Source organism: Anas acuta, chromosome 6 (assembly GCF_963932015.1).
Source record: "Anas acuta chromosome 6, bAnaAcu1.1, whole genome shotgun sequence".
Classification (NCBI taxonomy): Eukaryota; Metazoa; Chordata; class Aves; order Anseriformes; family Anatidae; genus Anas; species Anas acuta.
Genome location: NC_088984.1, coordinates 6,317,467 through 6,334,035, shown reverse-complemented (window position 1 = coordinate 6,334,035; position 16,569 = coordinate 6,317,467). Strand labels below are relative to the sequence as shown.

Here is a 16,569-nt window from a genome sequence, read left to right as displayed (position 1 = left end):
ATAGTTTTTATTTTTGGCTCTCTGAACTTAGGCTTTTGTATTAAATGGCAACTGGTATGTGGAAAACTTCCATTTGTTTTGTTGGGTACAGAGTGGGGAAAGCATAGGCCAGACGCATGGGTTTTATTTTATTTATTTAATTATTTTTTTGACTGGCTTGCACAGCTCTGGCGATTCCAGTTAATTCGTGTTTCCAGAACTGCTCAGGAAGCTGGGAAAACGCCACTGCCCTGGGTGCTCAGGTCTGTTTGAACAGCAGCTTGTTATCAGCGCTGCCGGGGCGTTGCAGCAGGGCCGGCACCCACAGCCTGGCAGGGAGCCGTTCCTGCAGCATTAGCATTCGCTGGGGCACCTCCTGTGCAGGGAAGCTGGCCCAGATTGTGGCTGTCTGAAAAACCAGCTTGGCCTTCATTCTCCTTAAAATGAAAGGCCAGCCCTGCTGAGCGGGGTGCAGGAGCCTGTGGGCACCTCCTCCCCTTCAGCCCAGGCCAAGGCTATTCAGCTCCAAGAAAAAAGGGAGAAAAAGGTGCTGCTTGCCTTTCCAAGCGGAGTTTTGCATAAAGCAGGAGCTAAAAGCCAAGGGAATGTAATGAATGTAACTTGAAACTAAGCATTTTCTCCCCAAATACATGGGAAGCAGAGCTGCAGAGCTGCTTCAATGGCACTACCCAGCAGGGAGCAGGTGGTGGGCGTTTGCGGGGCCAGCCCCTCTGATTCCTGCTGCAGATAAACTTGGGGCTGTCTGTCTGAAACCATGACATTACTGGGGTCCTGCTGGCTGCTGTATTGTGGGCACTGACTCCTTTGCTGTGAGTTTTTTGGGGATGGGGCCACGCATGGACAGAGGGAAAGTACAGCAAGTGCTGCCTGTCCCCAGCCAGAGCTGCTCTCTTAGCGATTGCAGCTGCTGATAGGAAATCTTTATTTTAGTAAACTTTGGGCTAAATGTCAACCCACAAGATGTTTTTTTTTCTGTGACTGTGTCTTTGAAAGTAGGATTATTGCTATTACTGGTGTGATTTGATAAGCCTTTCACAATGTGAACAGTTCATTTCTCCATGAACTGTTCATTTCTCCCTGCAAGTCCGAAAGGAAAACTTGAAAAGTGAAGGAGCAATGAATAATTTGGGGCACACAGATGGCAAATATTTTATTAATGCTACGAGTACCAAAATGCAGTGTGAAAACAGACACGGGCTGATGTTTTTTCTCTGCCCTTGCATTCCCTGAGTTAAAACTGCTTATAGCAAAGCTTGAGCCCTTGAAAGTAAGGGATAAGCAAAATCTCTGCTGCTTGCAGAAGAGCCACCTAAAAAGCAAAGTAACCTGTACCAGCAGGTTTCTACAGGTGAACTATCAATATTGTACCTTACACACTGAGATAACCATTTCTAGTTTGGCAGGAGTCACATTTCCTTTATACCCATAGCAGAGTTTATTTGTCATCCGGACCATAATCAAGGCGCTGATAGACCTCGAGGTCTGAATGCTGCCGGTGCCCTCACAGCTGTGCCAGGCTCCTCTGGTGCCAGCCACGCCAGGAGGCCACTGCAGCAGGTGGCTGTCACCCTCCTGTGGGTGCAGGAATGGATCCTGGAGCCTTCAGAGACAGCTTGGAGAGACTGCATGCTTAGGCACAGCAGTGGCACCACAGCTGCGCTGTGAGCAGAGGAGCTTCCTCATTTCCCCTTTCTACCCTTTCCCCCAACATTTTTCCAGCTGGTGACCTGGGACAAACCACGAAGCCGGATCCCTCCACTCCCTGCTGCTTCAGCAGCCACATCCTGGATCAGATCCCAAAGGGGACCTCCTCCCGGCCGGGGGTGGGACTGGAGGCACCGCAGGGGTGTCAGCACGGCACGTCCCCAACACCCGGGGCACCGTGCCGAGGGAGCTGCTGCACCGGGCACCACCACACACGTAAGTACCGGGACGGGCTGCGTGGGCATCCAGCAGCATGAGGGCAAACTCGCTTTCTTGCCAGAGGTCGTGCTGAAAGTGTAAAAGAGTTCGTCAGTGGGTTTAATCAGTGTTAATTCTGCCACTGCTGGTGCAAACCTGGTCCAAACCACTGCAGCATAAGCACAGAAACAGCTTTTGAAGCTGCAGTCCTTTTAGGAAGCTACATAAAAATCTGGGTCGTCACTGTAGGGATCATGTCCAAATGAACATTATTACCCCAAAGTTTCTATATCATCCTGATTTAAAAAAAATAATCCTTTTTTTCTCTCTCTATCTTTTTTTGATTATTATTATTTTCTTCATTTTTAAAGTTAACTAGCCGCAGCGTAAACAGCAAAACACATAATGAAATAAATGGGGCAAATTCGAGCAGCCAAAAGCAGAATGAAATAAATGAGACAAATTCCTTGAACTGCACCTAACATGAAAATGAATCTCGGCTGTTTGTTAGAGACTGCCGAGCCGGGGGTGGGCAAATTAAATCACAGGAAGCATGGGGAGTTGGACAAGAAAGGTTGATTATCTAAATCTCCTCTCATTAGCTGCAAAATATTTTTTCGAGATGGAAGGCAGTAAAATATTTCAGCAGCAAGTGCCAAAGCCTCTTTGTACATATAAAGTGAAAAGCAGGGAGCTGAGCAAAGGAATGGGTAAACAAGGATGCTACCGCTTGCTTCTCGGGCTGGCAGAGTGTATTCTCACCCCATGTACAGCCAGGTGTAGGCATCCTTTCTCCCTCAAGCAATGTCTGTGCTTGGTTTCTCCAGGTTAATGCTGGGGATTCCAGGGGTAGGCACCTGGAAAAGAGGCGGTGGCTGCTGGTGGGTGGGTGGGAGGGCTCGGGAAGGTCTGCCTGGCCAGGCAACATCACGGTCTTTCTGTGCATGTCCCCTGAGTGATGGCCCTTCAGGTAATGGAGTCGATTTAGCTGCAGTTTGTTGGTCTGTCTTTCTAATATGCAGGCTGGATTGCCTCTCTTATCTAAGGAAGCCAGACTCGTTAAATCAGCCCCAGGCAGACTACGGGGGGGCTCAGCTCCATGGCCAGGGGGCCCCATTGCCTTCCCCTGCCTCATTGCGCCAGCCAGCCCTCATGGGCATCTGGGAGCGAGCAGTTTTTAATGCTCTTTTGCCATCGTTTTCACCTTCTCTGATTAATGCACACAAGTTTGCTGTGTGAGAGGGGGTGGGATGCAGGAAGGGTGCTGTGTCTGCCCTGGTGGTGGTCCTTAGGAGGAGATGCTGCTGATGGATGGCATGACACGGTGGCAGCCTGTGCCCGAGCTCTGGAGCAGCACCCGCTGTGTCCTCAGATAAAGAGGAGCTGTAGGAGTGCCTCCTGCTGGAGTCCTTGGCACTTGGGGAGCTGCAGCTCACGGGATGCAAAAATAAAGCCTTGTCACGAGCTGGACGTTATTTTTGGCACCGGCAGAAAAGAAAGCTGAGCAAAGCCAGGCAGCTGTTGTTATCATTCAAAGGAGACAGAAGTCCAACGAGAACAATAAAAATAACCAGGGGGGCTGGAAGGGGGTTGGCCAGGGGAAGGGAGGAGAGGGGGAAGTCACAGGCTGGCCCTTGTGTGTGGCATCTACAGAGGGTTCCTTTTCCTCCTTGTGGGTGAGGACAAGACCTGATGGGCACCAAGTGTGGTTTTGGTCGTTCGCAGCACAAGCCTGGTGGTCCCTGGGAGCACCCACTGCCTCCCTGGCCCTGGGTGTCTCCCTGTGCCACGTTTCTCATGGCATCCATTCCAGTAAGCCACGTGGCTTTCGGGAAGTAACTGCTTTGCTTGTGGGAATTGCACCATTATCTTCAGAGGAATTGAAAATTACCAAGTGCGTTTTAAAGGGTTTTATTGTTTCTACCCCACTGCCAGCATCGTCTTTAATCACATCAAAAGATTCTATATATATAAAAAAAAAAAAAAAAAAAAGGAAAGGAAAACATGATAAAGACATCTGCTAGCATCTCTGGAGAAGTGTGCTGCTCTTTCTTCTAATCCAGACCTAGCTTTCCAAGCCTCACCATGCCTTCAAGGAATAGGGGAATTTTTCTTTTCCTTGAGAGGTGTCTCAGGGACCCTTTCACTGGGTAGTAAGAGTGCCCTGTGTCAGCACAGTTAAAAAATGCTGGTATTTCCTTCACTTAGATTAACCATGATACATTACCATTTGCTGCTCAGACCTGATTTATGGTTTCTATCGCAACATTGCGTAATCTTTCTTTAAGCACTCCGTCCCTAATGTAAATTAGCTGGCGGAGGATGGGAGCAAAGTCCTGTGCTTGACCGTCACCTCCCTGTTCAGCCACATGAGATGCCCTGGCTTTATCCCAGCGTGTACTGAGCATTGTTTTCTGTTCCTCCCCCGGGTGCAGGGGATTGCTGTGGAGAACAAACCGTCCTCCCACCGTGAACAGCCTCCCAAAATCCGTCATGGCTTCCTCCATGCGGAGCCTGATGTCTGACCCCAGCAGGTACCTCCGGTCCTTCCGCGTCTTCTTGGCAAAGTCGACCGAGCACCAGTGCATGCAGGAGTTTGTGGAGCGGCAGCTGCCCGGCGTGCTGGCGAGGTAATGGGGAGAAAGCCCTGCCCAGTGCTGGGCACGGTCCCGTGGTGGTGGCAGGTGGCTGCTGGTGGCCTCGGCCACCCCCAGGGTGGGAGGTTTCGTCTGCAGCACAGAGCCTGCCTAGCAGGGAGGAGATAAGGCTGGGTGGTTTCTTTGCATGCAAACTCACCCCGGATAAACCTTGACACACGAAAAATGCAATAATACATGTGGAGACCTCTGCAAATTGCCCAAATCACCAGAAATTGTTATGTCTTAAGAGCAGAGGTCTGAAGCTGAGCGCACCTGCCTGCTCATGGGTGTGCATGTACCTGCACACGCTGCTTTTGGGTCTGTCCTGCAGGTTTTAATTCCTAGCATCCCTGGCACTTCGCGTAATGCACGTAACCCTATCTGCTGGGCAGCTCTGCTAACATTTATAAATAATGTTTTGCAGTATTGGACATGGGAAGCCTGCAATCAATATTCTAAGTGTTGGTGGCGGAGCAGGTATGCTGTGAGCTTCACTGTTGATAAGCTTTAACCTTTTATTTTTTTTTTCTGGCTAGAGGACTGCAAGTTGCAGAGAAGAGTGGGGAGGGAAGGAAAGGCTTTTCTCAAGAAGTCCACTGCAGGGGGCAGAAGGAAATGGCCATAGTACAAAACCAGCTTGTGCCCCACACCCTGACTCCTGCGTGTCCTCCAGGAGAAACCTTCTTCTCCACATTACCCCTCGGAGCTCAGAGAGGCTCCAGCTGTCCCTTGGGTTTCTGTGCCACCCGCTGATGGCACAGGGGGGGACACCGCCAACCCTGCCTGTACCTAATCATCTCCATCCCACCCTAGCGGCACCTCGCAGTGTGTTTCCATCCCTATGAAGGGCTGAGTGTCTTCTGGCCAGGTCTCACTGGGATCTGGGGGATCAGGAGAAGTACGTCTCTTTTCTGAAGTCAGCTGGGTGGAAAAACAATACCAACAGCAGAGAGTGCTTCTCTTCATTAAATTCTTGCTTAAGTTCCCTCTTAATTAAAGCCTGTGTTTCCTAATTCTGCTCTGCCCATTAAGCCATTAAACTAAATTTTTTTACAAACAGTTAATTTATTTTAAGTGCTTTAGTCATAACAACTCCAAATACTAATCTCAGCTTTGTTAATCTCTCCTAATAAGTAAAAAAATAAATGTAAGTAAATGGTGGGTGTTAGTTATAAAACAGACAGTGTGACAGAGCAGGAGCATTTCTCTTCGAGCAAGGAAAACCATTCCTCTGCCACAAAAAATACTGCTTTTAAGAGGAACAGTGCTCGGTTAGTGAGGTGCTTCACTCCCTAACCAGGGGCACTCCAGCCTGGCATGGTGGACGTGCAGTCAGGAACCAGCAAAGCCCATTTCCCGGCTTGCTTGTCCCTGCTGCAGGTCCATGGGGACCTGGGCAGGAGCAAACCTGGGGGATCCAGTTCCCCTGCCCGATGCCAGCCCCCGTGGCCCCATCCTTGCACTGCACAGGGAGGCAGCACGGAAGGCAAGGATGCTTTTCTTCCGCTTTTCCACCTCCTGTGCACTTTTTCCACTGTGAGAAAGAAGCAAACCATTTAATGTAGCATCATATCCCATTACCCCCGCCCATCTCAAGCTCCTGCCTTTGCCTACAGCCTCTGCCTTATTAAGTTCACACTCCAGCGCGCAGCACTCTGTACCTTTAAAAACCATAAAAGTCATCAGCGCCGCTATAAAGCAGCAACTGTGCTATAAACTATCCCGTTACGTAAAATGTTTAATTAGAAACTTAATGGCGAACATAGTGGTAGCCTTTAAAAGGTAATTGTGTTGGAGAGTTTAAATAATTCGGATAGCCTAATTGCCAAATTGTTGATAATGCAAGCTGCCGCAGATTTGACTGTAAAATGCCTCAGGACACTTGTTTGCATATAAAAGAGCTAACCGAAGTCAATTAAGGCTGTGGATTAAATTATGAATCAAAGTTATTTTTTTTGGTTAAAAACAATGCAAGGGTGGTTTGGCCGCAGAGGAGTGGAAGGAAATATATTAACCTACCTGCATATGGAAATGGAAAATTCAATTATTATTTTTTTTTTAATCAGGACCTGCGCAGCCCTTTCAAAGGGCTAATCCATTTTATAGAAAGTTGGTAAAGAAACCAAAAATAAAAAAAAATGTTGCAGTAGTAACTTCCAAATTCTGTGTTTCCAGAGTTTACCACAGCAGCCTGCAAATGACAGACTTTCCTCTGAATTTCCAGCAAAATACGGGGTTTGCAGTGATAGGGAAGCCACAGCTATTTATGCTACTTCAGAAATTCAATTTCCCTTCCCTCAAAGAATGTGCTTGCCCAGATGTCACATAAATTTTGGTGTTATTAGTTGCTTTATGAAAGACATAAGTCTGAAAAGATTGAACTTTTCCTCACTTTTTATGTGAAATTCTCGGGGCGTAAACGAGCAGGTGAGACCCTCGGGGTGCAGTGTCTCGCGGTGGGGCCAGGAGCAGGCAGAGAGCTCCTCATGGTGTGAAGGACCCTCCAAGGGAAGGACCATGTGCTGGATTGAGCTCCAGGGTACACATTACAGCTGGCATGGCTCTGCTTCTTCTGTTTATTCTTTTATTTATTCTTCCATTGTCTTTTTCACCTAAATTTACTCCGTCAGAATAAGCAGAGGCAAGCCCTGCAAGAGGCAACCAAGCCAGCCCCATGCTGTCCCCGGACCGATGCCTCAGTCAGGAGCATCCTACATGGCAGATGGGGAGAGGTGGCCAGGAGCGATGGCAGCTCTGTTTAAATTTAAAACCTTACGTGTATGGGTGCTTCCACTGGGAGAATAATTGCAGCTGTCCTGAATGGTGCCAAGGGAGAACTATTTTGTACAAAAAAATACAGTCAGGTCTGGGGTATTATGTAAATATAGATGGTATGTGCATTGCTCATCTTACAGAAAAAGTCACAGTATGCTAAATCTGGACAAGAACGTGTTTTTCATACTTCCAGTGTGTTTACAAATTCTCCTCTCCCTCATCCCCATGACACGTTAACCACTGAGGCTGAAATTTTATTATTGACTCCCTGGTGTGTTGTGACCATCCAAACCAGTACCACTGTTATAAATGACCACCATGGGCATTTAGCATTTTCCCCAAGAGGTTTGGCCGTGTCTAGAAAGCACAAGGTCACACCACCCACATGACTGTGTCTGGTTTCCCTTGGCACTGCTGGTGGTGGCGAGAGAGGAGGAATAAAGATAGTTGGGACTGTTATTTATTTTATTAGATCCTACAGCTCTGCCCTCAGTGGTAATCTGCTGAGAATTCAAAGTACCTACTTGCACCTATGTAGTGTATTTTCAGTATCCAAAGGGCAGGAATCGAACTTCAAAACTGGCCTTCTGGTGGTACTGGAGACGATGTTTGTCTGAGCTTTGCTTTCACCTCTTGTGTGATGTTGCCTCTTTCCCTAGGAGAGATTGACCTGCAGATCCTCTCAGCTGTACAAGCCAGATATCCAGGGGTCACAATCAACAATGAGGTGGTAGAGCCAAGTGCCGAACAAATCCTCAAGTACAAAGGTATTTTGACATTAAATAAATTAAATTTACATTAAGTACTCTAAATGCATTAAAAGAGTTGAATGCTGGACGACCCCACATTCAAAGGCTTTCTTGCCAGAATTGGCTCTTAAAACTTAAGAAAGTTATTACTTTATGCTTTTCTGACATCATTGCTTTTCTACGTTTGCTTTCTCATTATAATCTTTGTCTCTTACACTGCAAAGAACTCAAAGAACATGGCAAAAGCTTGCAGGTAGGCAGACTTCAAAAGCTAAGCAACATGTAGAGTGGTGTGTGACTGTATGGGAACAGAGCAAAGACCTTGTATTTCAGAAAGAATTCTCCTTCAGCTTGCACTGAGCTGGGATCCTGCAGCAACACTGATTTTAGTGTCTCATGGTAATTCTCACATATCTTAAAACAGTTTCCAAGTAGCTAATCCCCACAGTGTGAACTGCGTTATTTTGATTTAGAAAACATTGTAAGGAAAGTGAGCTGGATAGGGAAGGTTTTTGCTGTGTGTCTGCTCTCAGTGGCTTAGAGTTCATTTCCTTCCACCAGCCTGACAATCTGAGCTATTCTCATGGGGGAAACCAAAACATTTTCCAAGGACAGAGGATAAGGAGGGGTGCTTTGGTTAGATTGTCCTACAAAATGAATGTTAAACATCAGTCCACAGTTTGATTACATTGCTGGTTTATCACTGTATTAACACCTACCAGGCTTTACCTAGCGTGTAATTATGGTCTTGTATGGAGGTTACACCCATCACATCATATAGGCCATGAGAAGCCCTGGGCAGAGCCCAGCTTGCCAGAAAAACAGCGGCTGAATGGATGTGGCAGTAATGAATGAACCTCATCAGCAGTCTCCGTTATTGGAAATACTCCAGACCATAGTAAATACCAGATTATAAAACCACATTGTAAATCTTACTCTTACTCTTTCTAAGGTCCTTGGAAACAAAGCATTCCTAGTATGAAACCACCTGAGGAAGATAAAGGGAAAAAAAAAGCAACAATCAGAGGAAATGCATCATTTCTTGATACCTGTCTCTGTGTTACATGGACCTGATCTCTGAAAAGATAGCTTCCCAGCAGCTTTTATGTTGGTCCAGACTGAGATGGTAAAGACTGGACAGAAGAACATTTGCTCTGTATATTGGAGGATTTGGGCACTAGATTCACTGGCTGCAATCAATTAATTGGCAGTCCTGTCCTATTTCAGGGAGTTTTGTTCCAGTAGGAAGTTAAAGAAAATATAAGATGTTGTCCTTATTTTAAGTTTTATGCTAAACTAGAAATGAAATATTCATCTGAATTTCTTTCTTTAAACTTTCTTATTTGGTAATTAATCATGTCCCCAGTAGGTATCATTAATTAGGTTTCTGAGCCCCTTTTCCGAGGAGAATTGGAAGCATTATCTGTGCCTCTGAAGATTCAGTAGCTATGTTTTCTGCCTAACCAGCTGCTGTCTCCTTGGGAAGGAGATGCCGGGCTCACAGGAGAAACTTTCTTCCTGGGACTGACAGTGATGACAAAATGAACTTTCTCCTAGGCCGTGCCATATGCTGGAGGCTCTCCTCATAGTCCTATGTCCAGTCTCTGGCTTTCCTTCTGCACCCAGGTGAAGCCCCTTGGTGACCATGGCCGTGGCGTTGGTGGCACCATGACAAGCTGTGCTGCTGATGCCCAAGCATCACAGTGCGGCTGCGCTCAGTCCAGCACCAACTCAAGGGCGTGCAGATGGCTTCTGGCCAGGACAGCAATCTGGGTTGTAATGAGGATAAAATTTAAGGAAAACTTTTCGAAGCTGTTAGGGTGATATGTTTTGGGTTCGGATGAATCTTCAGGCAGCAACTTCCCATAATCAGAATGAGTTTGTCCTTTCTGAAATGTTGGCTTTAAAAGCCCACTTTGGCATGCAATTCACTTCCCTTCCCAGCGTCTCCTTGCAGACTGCCTAGCAATTGAGCTGGAGCAGATTGCACCAGATTATGTGTGATGGTGATATGAACTGCTGCTGAAGCAAGCCCGAGTTTAAAACAGCAAATTAAACCTGAACTGCAAGTGCTGGGGCCAGTGACAGATAAATGGAAGCAAGCAGAGCAGCAGCAGAAAGGGGTGGCCCATTTCCGTCCACAAAAGAGAGGAGATAAGCACTGATGGAGCATTTCTCATCTCTCTGACAGGGATATATCCTAACAGAGCCCAAAAAGAGGAACATTATGATTAACGGAGTAAAGGCACTGGTGTTAGCAAATCATGTTGTTTTGAGCATGTGTTCTGTAGCTAAGGCTCAGTCTGCCTTTGGGCCATTTAAGTTTTAAATTTATGTTAACTCCAGTGAAGCACGGGAATCGCATCAGGGATAGCTTTGTCCTGGAGCAATCCTGAGCCCCAAGCAGGCGCACAGCAAGATGAGCTCCATATGCCAGCAGATGGACATTTGTATTCCAGCATCTCCTAAAATGCAAAAATCATCCCTCAGTGTTGCTGCTATAAAAGCAACAAAATGCAGTGGTGAGCCAGGCCTCTTGGTATAACTTATGCTTTGAATCCACTCCTCCAGCTCTTGGCTTTCATCTGCCATTGGATGTGCATGGCATCAAGGTCTGAAAACACACCAAATGTCACTCTTTCTAAAGTCTTTGCTCTAAATCACTGTTATCCCTTTCACTTGAAGTGGTTGACCAAAACTCTGGACTTTTGAAAATCTCATTTATTTGAACACAGAAGCAGAAGCCCAAGGTCAGGAGATGGGGCTTTGCTCATGAAGCAAAACTCTTTTCCCTCATCCCCATGATGCTCTCCCTGCCTGAGCCACTTGTTTCCTCTGCTCTTTTCAAGCTTTTAATTGTGCTTGTCTCCTACACAGCCCCTTTAATCAATCCTCAAGCTCCTGTATTTATTTAGTCAGTGGCCATGGCAAATGGAGCTTGAACCAACCACGAGAAAGATTTTCATTTATTTTTTAATCAGATAAAGACTGGAGGAGACCAAATGAGGGTGCAAAAGGGAAAGAATCAGACCCTCTTAAGGTTTCACCTAACAAAGACCTGGACAGCCTTCTTCTCACACACAGCCTCAAGGTTTTAAATATTCCACTGCTGTGTTAAATTGGTAACAAAACACTTTGCCTAAATATGACTTTTGGATGTTATTAAAGCTCTGAATGGAGATCGATCCCATATTTGCAATTGAGATGACTCTGTCCTGTCTTCTCCCATATTTCAGAGCGTGTGGCGGCGACATCAAACCTCGAGAATGTAAAGTTTACCTGGCATAAGGAGACAGCTTATGAATATGAAAGTCGAATGAATGCAGAAAAGAATTCTAAAAAATGGGACTTCATTCACATGATTCAGGTAAAAGTCTGCAGAGTAGCTGTTGTCAGAGATTTGGTTGTTTAAAGTGTGCATGAGGTATGTGACCTCATTATTCACTCTAAGGGGGAGACAGGTGAGTTTATTTCTCTATAATTTAAAGTATTTAAGCAGAAGTGAACTGCAAAAAAAATGAAAGATGAGTTACAGCAAAGCAGCTTTGAGCACGGTAGTCCTATTAACCAGGATGTGGGCGACAGTCAACTAAAAATACATTTTAACTAGTGTTTTCAAAGCTCCTTGTCCTCTCTATGAAACTGCCTTTGTATTCCCCAGTATACCGAAGCCATTACAAGCCATCCTCACTGCTAAGGGAGGCAAACCTTTTTATCCCAGGTTAATGAGTGAACACAAACTCGGTGCTGGGGATGGGGAGAGCAGACCCGAGCCCACGGGGCTGTCCTTGCCAGCAGGCCGGCACCCTTTGGATGGACCTTGGCACCCCGCTGCTCTCCTGTCAGGGTTGCTCTGTGGTACAAGTTATAATGTTCTCTAGGATCCCACCATGTCTCATTAGCATTTCTGCTCTTCCCAGATGCTGTATTATGTGAAAGATGTCCCAGCAACTATCCAGTATTTCCACAGCCTCCTGGAAGCACAGGCAAAGCTCCTCATCATCGTGGTGTCAGGTGAGAGCTGCTCCACAACACACTCAGTGAGGCGAGAGCCATGGGCACTTCTGGGGTCTTTGCGAGTTCAGCACAGGCTGGCCAGAAAACAACATGTATTTTTGATTTAAATACCCCTTTATTGCATATAGAGTAAATGGTGCCCATTCATTTACAACTATGGAAACCTGCATCTCATCTATATCTGCCCAGCTCTGTGCTGCAGGTTGAAAAGCTGAAGGCTCTGTGAGGCAGTAAACCCATGCCATGGGCACAAAACACCTTTCTCTCACCTTCTACCTCCTCCCCTTCCCCTTCTTACAGCCAGGCCAGTGACAGAGCAAGAGCTCCTTTAGCCTCTGCTACAGCTGTTCCCTGTAAAAGGCTCTTCAGGCTGGGCACAGCATTGTCTCGCTCCTGGAGATGTGCAGCATTAAGCAAACAGCTACAGCAGGGCTCGGCTGTGCTGTACAGCAGGTGTTAGAGGACATATGGCTCATTTTCTTCTCAAACTGCCCATCTCCTTAATATAGTCCTTTTGGGTGGAAAACAGCGTTTTCAGGCTGTTTGAGATCTGAAAGAAATGCTCTGTGGTCAATCCAGGAGGAAAATGTGGGAGTGGAGAAGGCTACTGCCTGTGGGCAAAGTATGCTCGAGATATGGTAGTAGTGGGGTCTGTTTTGACTCTAGAAAGCCTTTAATTTTCCTCATGTAAACTATAGACATTTTAGTTGTGTAAACAGTCACATTCAACAATTTTTTTCAGGGCTGTTAAGTACCATTTGTTCAGAAGTGTAAGCTATTTTTTTATTGAATTTGGACATACCTGCAAACTGCCATGTATTTGATGAAGTCCCCCCCCTTTTCTTTTTGTCTTCATGAAGTGTCCACAGAGAAAGGGCACTTCTCCAACCTGAATTTATTCAAACAATTTTTCTCCAAAATGATTTTGCTTTAAAGCAGTACACTACAAGAATTCTGTATTTTAAATGATCTGAGTTATTGTTCTTGTTGTTTGAGTAATGAGAATAGATCACAGTATCAGTTTATTGCTGATTACTTGCCTGTAGTTAATTGAAACACTTTTCCAGTTGCTTAACCTGTCCCTCTGGATATTCATGAAATGTGAATACAGGGAGGAACACATGTCTATTCAAAATTAATTTGATTAAAAAATTGAATTTATGAAAACTATTTGAAATCCTCCCCAGGCCAGGCGGTTCTTTGTTTTCTCATTCCTCCTGTTTCTTCTCTTTGCACCTTCAACTCATGATGCCCCACGGTTGCATGAATAATTTTAGCTCTTTTGCATTCAGACGGAGCAGGTTAGACATACAAGTGGCTGGTAATGGCTGTTTCTTCTGCAGATACGGCTAATGGATAGGGTGGTGTCCCTGTGAAAATCAGAATTAATCTCAATAAGGTGGGACATGATAACACGTCTGGGTAGATGTGTCAGTTATAGAGAAAGAGGGCAGCAAGGGGAATTGCTAGGTCCGACAAGAAAATGGGAGAGAGGAGAGGAGCTCAGAATAGCAGAGGGGAAAGGAGGAGAGAAAACCTTGAGGGAAATAAGTGTGTAGAGAAGGGAAGGAAGAAGCTGCTACCAAAATGAGCACTGAAGCAAAAAGAGGTAATGGAAGATAAGCAGAACAAAGCTCATTTCAAAAAATGAAGGTAATGTCGTCTCCAACACAAACACATTAGGATATGTTAATTAAAAACCATTCTGGGAATAGGATTGATAGGAGAGGGTTTGGTCAGTCAGTGAAGGTTGCAATGCCTCCTGTTCCATCCCTGCCAGGAGAGCAGGCGAGTTGCAAGAGCTATATGGTGTTATTTTTAACACATTTAAAAAATGTGTTTACATCGCCTTGAAAACAAAAGTAGCGCCATATGCTGAGCCTATCGAGAGCTATTATAATAATGCTTCGTTCAGGTAGTGTATAATTGCTCGGCTCAGAGATGGCACTGAGTCACACAACACTGACACCAGCAAATTTTCTGCAATTAGCGCTCTGCATTCAATTTCCACCAGGTGAAAGAAAATATTGTAGCCCTCCTAAACACCAAACTGTTTATTTGACTATAAATAACTGTTTGCAGATAAAGCATTTGCAAAACCGCCGAGCAACTGGTTTTAGCAGTTATGGAGATTTATAGTCATAACTCTCAAGAGCTGCTCATTAGGCTCAAAGTTATTTTCATCCTGTCCAGTCATTCTGGGTGATCCTTTTATAAATGGCTTGTAGCTGAAGTGCTGAAACACAGATCCAGGGTGAAGGAAAACAAGGAAGTGAAGATGTATCTGGGGAGGTTTTAGCTTACCCAGCTGGTTTTCTTTATAAAATATCCCTTGAGAAGAGGAGTGAGCATGTGTGTGGGCTCTCTTCTGGAGGTGCTTGCAGTGCTACAGGAGCCTTTTCCTTCCTGTCTCTTCATCTCTGAGCAGCCCAAATAAAACACAGCCCAGACATCCTTCTGGCACCACTGAGGAGGCCTGCTTGGGATGAGGGGAGCCCTGCTCACTGCCCGTGCCTGACAGCCTCTGACAATGGTGGGAATGAAGGCTGCAGGCCAGGACAATGGATTTTTCCACCACACGTCCAGCTGCATGGTTAATGTGAGCAGGGTTTTGCACATCATACATTTCATGTTGCAGGTAGATAGTTTACTGGCAATAGGTATTTTAATGAAGCTCTCATGTAGCTCAACCAAAAAGTACTTGGGTGAAGGAATGGGAAAGTATTTGGTCAGCCAAAATGGTGGATGATTTAAACTTAATAGCTTAAATCAATATGTTAGTAAATAGCTAGTGCTTAATATGTGTGCTATAGAAGCATACCTCTCAGAGACATCAGCCACTGCAATGGCACACGTGCACGGAATAGAGTTGGAGCACATTGGGAGAGGAAGGAGGGAAGATTGCGTGCACTGAGCTGGGGGCTCAGAGGTAGCTGTGGGTTGGGGACATGTCCCTCATCTGCCACAGCCCCAGAACAGAGGCATAGGGCATCGAGGCAGCCACCTCCCCACTGCCCCAGGACATATGCTCCATCTCTGTGGACAGCTGCAAGATAAAACAAACGATCAAAAATTTGTTCAAATAGTGTCTGAGTGCTCTTTGTTTGTCTCTCAGAAAACAGTGGCTGGGAAACGCTGTGGAAGAAGTACGGATCTTCCTTGCCTTTAGATGATCTCTGCACTTACGTGTCCTCTGCTGATATCAAAAGGATGCTGGATTCAGCTGGGCTGAAGTACCAGCTCCACGAACTCCCATCCGACATGGACATAACCTGCTGCTTTACTGAAGGGGACGAGGATGGGGAGTTGTTGCTGGATTTCTTGACAGAAACATTGGACTTTTCTAAAACTGCTCCTCCTGAGCTAAAGCATCAGATAACGGAAGAATTAAAAAAGCCTGGATGCAGTGAAAAAAGAAACGGGAAGGTGCTGTTTAATAACAACCTGAGTGCAATAGTGATTGAGCCCTGAATTAACACATTTTGTTTTTAAAACATTGTTTATAAATGGATTAGTTTACTTCTACTTAGTTTACCTCTTGTAGCCTGTTAAGAAATCATTACTAACATCTGTTGTTATACATGAACTTTAATAGTGAGATTAATTCTGTACTAATCTACGAACCTGTAACTCAGCAGTAAATTATGCTTTATCGTATGGATGTTGTGTAATCAGATGTAACTTGGACCATCAACTCAAACACTGCAGAAACCAGACCAGTTCCTCTGGCTGATGGATAATAGCCATCAATACATGATTAGGTCATATTCATTTAAAAACTCTCTACAGACCAAATACACAATTTTCAACTTCTTGGTGACTCTTGCAAGATGCCATACAGGTGATTTGGGTACCAGGTACATACTGGTACTGCAAGAGGGAAGGGTCTGAAGGTGGTTGTGGCACAGGAGTGGTAACAATCAACCTCAAGAGGTGGATTTTGCTGACAAGTCCTGATGCAAAGCCTTGGTTAGGAATCAGCTGCTGCTGTTACACGGGGCCTTTTCTAATTTTTAATTAAACACACAAACCATCTGGTTGTAGCCTCTAACTAGCCTGGCAGCAATGGCCGTGCATGCCTTGTGAGATTTCTAGCTTGGAAGATGTAAAAATAACCCCTGAAGCCAGATGACAATTTTCAGTGGGATTTGTTTCCTTGCCAGTGGAACCACATCTGGTCAGTCTGCCCGGCACATGGTGCAAGGGGTCCAGCAAGAAGGTGTTTCTCCTCCTCAGCCCCTTCTCTCTGCAGGGCTGTCTCTGCTCCCGGAGCTGATGCATTTCTTTTGTTGAGCGATTTCATGGGTTTAAGAAGTTCTGTGCTCTCTGCGGGGCACAATGCATAACAGAATACAATAGAGTTGTTGAATGACTTTAATAGCGTGAATACTCGGTGTATCCAGTGAGACAGGTGAGATTTCTGCCATTGAAAGAATTCGGTCCAGGGTAGAAATGGTTTATTTAGGCAATGCTTTAGCAGCATGAAG

The 16,569-nt window shown here is 45.6% G+C and overlaps 1 protein-coding gene across 1 annotated transcript; it reads left to right on the top strand.

Annotated features, from left to right (window-relative positions):
• The first annotated feature begins 1,445 nt into the window (after positions 1 to 1,445).
• On the top strand, positions 1,446 to 16,217 carry LOC137858816 (histamine N-methyltransferase-like). The gene is made up of 7 exons (XM_068687116.1): positions 1,446 to 1,920; positions 4,338 to 4,532; positions 4,966 to 5,018; positions 7,976 to 8,083; positions 11,302 to 11,432; positions 11,986 to 12,079; positions 15,198 to 16,217. The coding sequence occupies exons 2-7, from the start codon at positions 4,396 to 4,398 to the stop codon at positions 15,551 to 15,553; spliced, it is 879 nt and encodes a 292-aa protein (XP_068543217.1). The 5' UTR covers positions 1,446 to 1,920; positions 4,338 to 4,395; the 3' UTR covers positions 15,554 to 16,217.
• Positions 16,218 to 16,569: the final 352 nt, after the last annotated feature.

Coding starts and splice junctions, on each gene's coding strand:
- LOC137858816 (XM_068687116.1), top strand. CDS start 4,396: ATGGCTTCCTCCATGCGGAGCCTGATGTCTGACCCCAGCAGGTACCTC. Junction 8,084..11,301: donor ACAAATCCTCAAGTACAAAG/GTATTTTGACAT, acceptor CCCATATTTCAG/AGCGTGTGGCGGCGACATCA. Junction 12,080..15,197: donor CCTCATCATCGTGGTGTCAG/GTGAGAGCTGCT, acceptor TTTGTCTCTCAG/AAAACAGTGGCTGGGAAACG.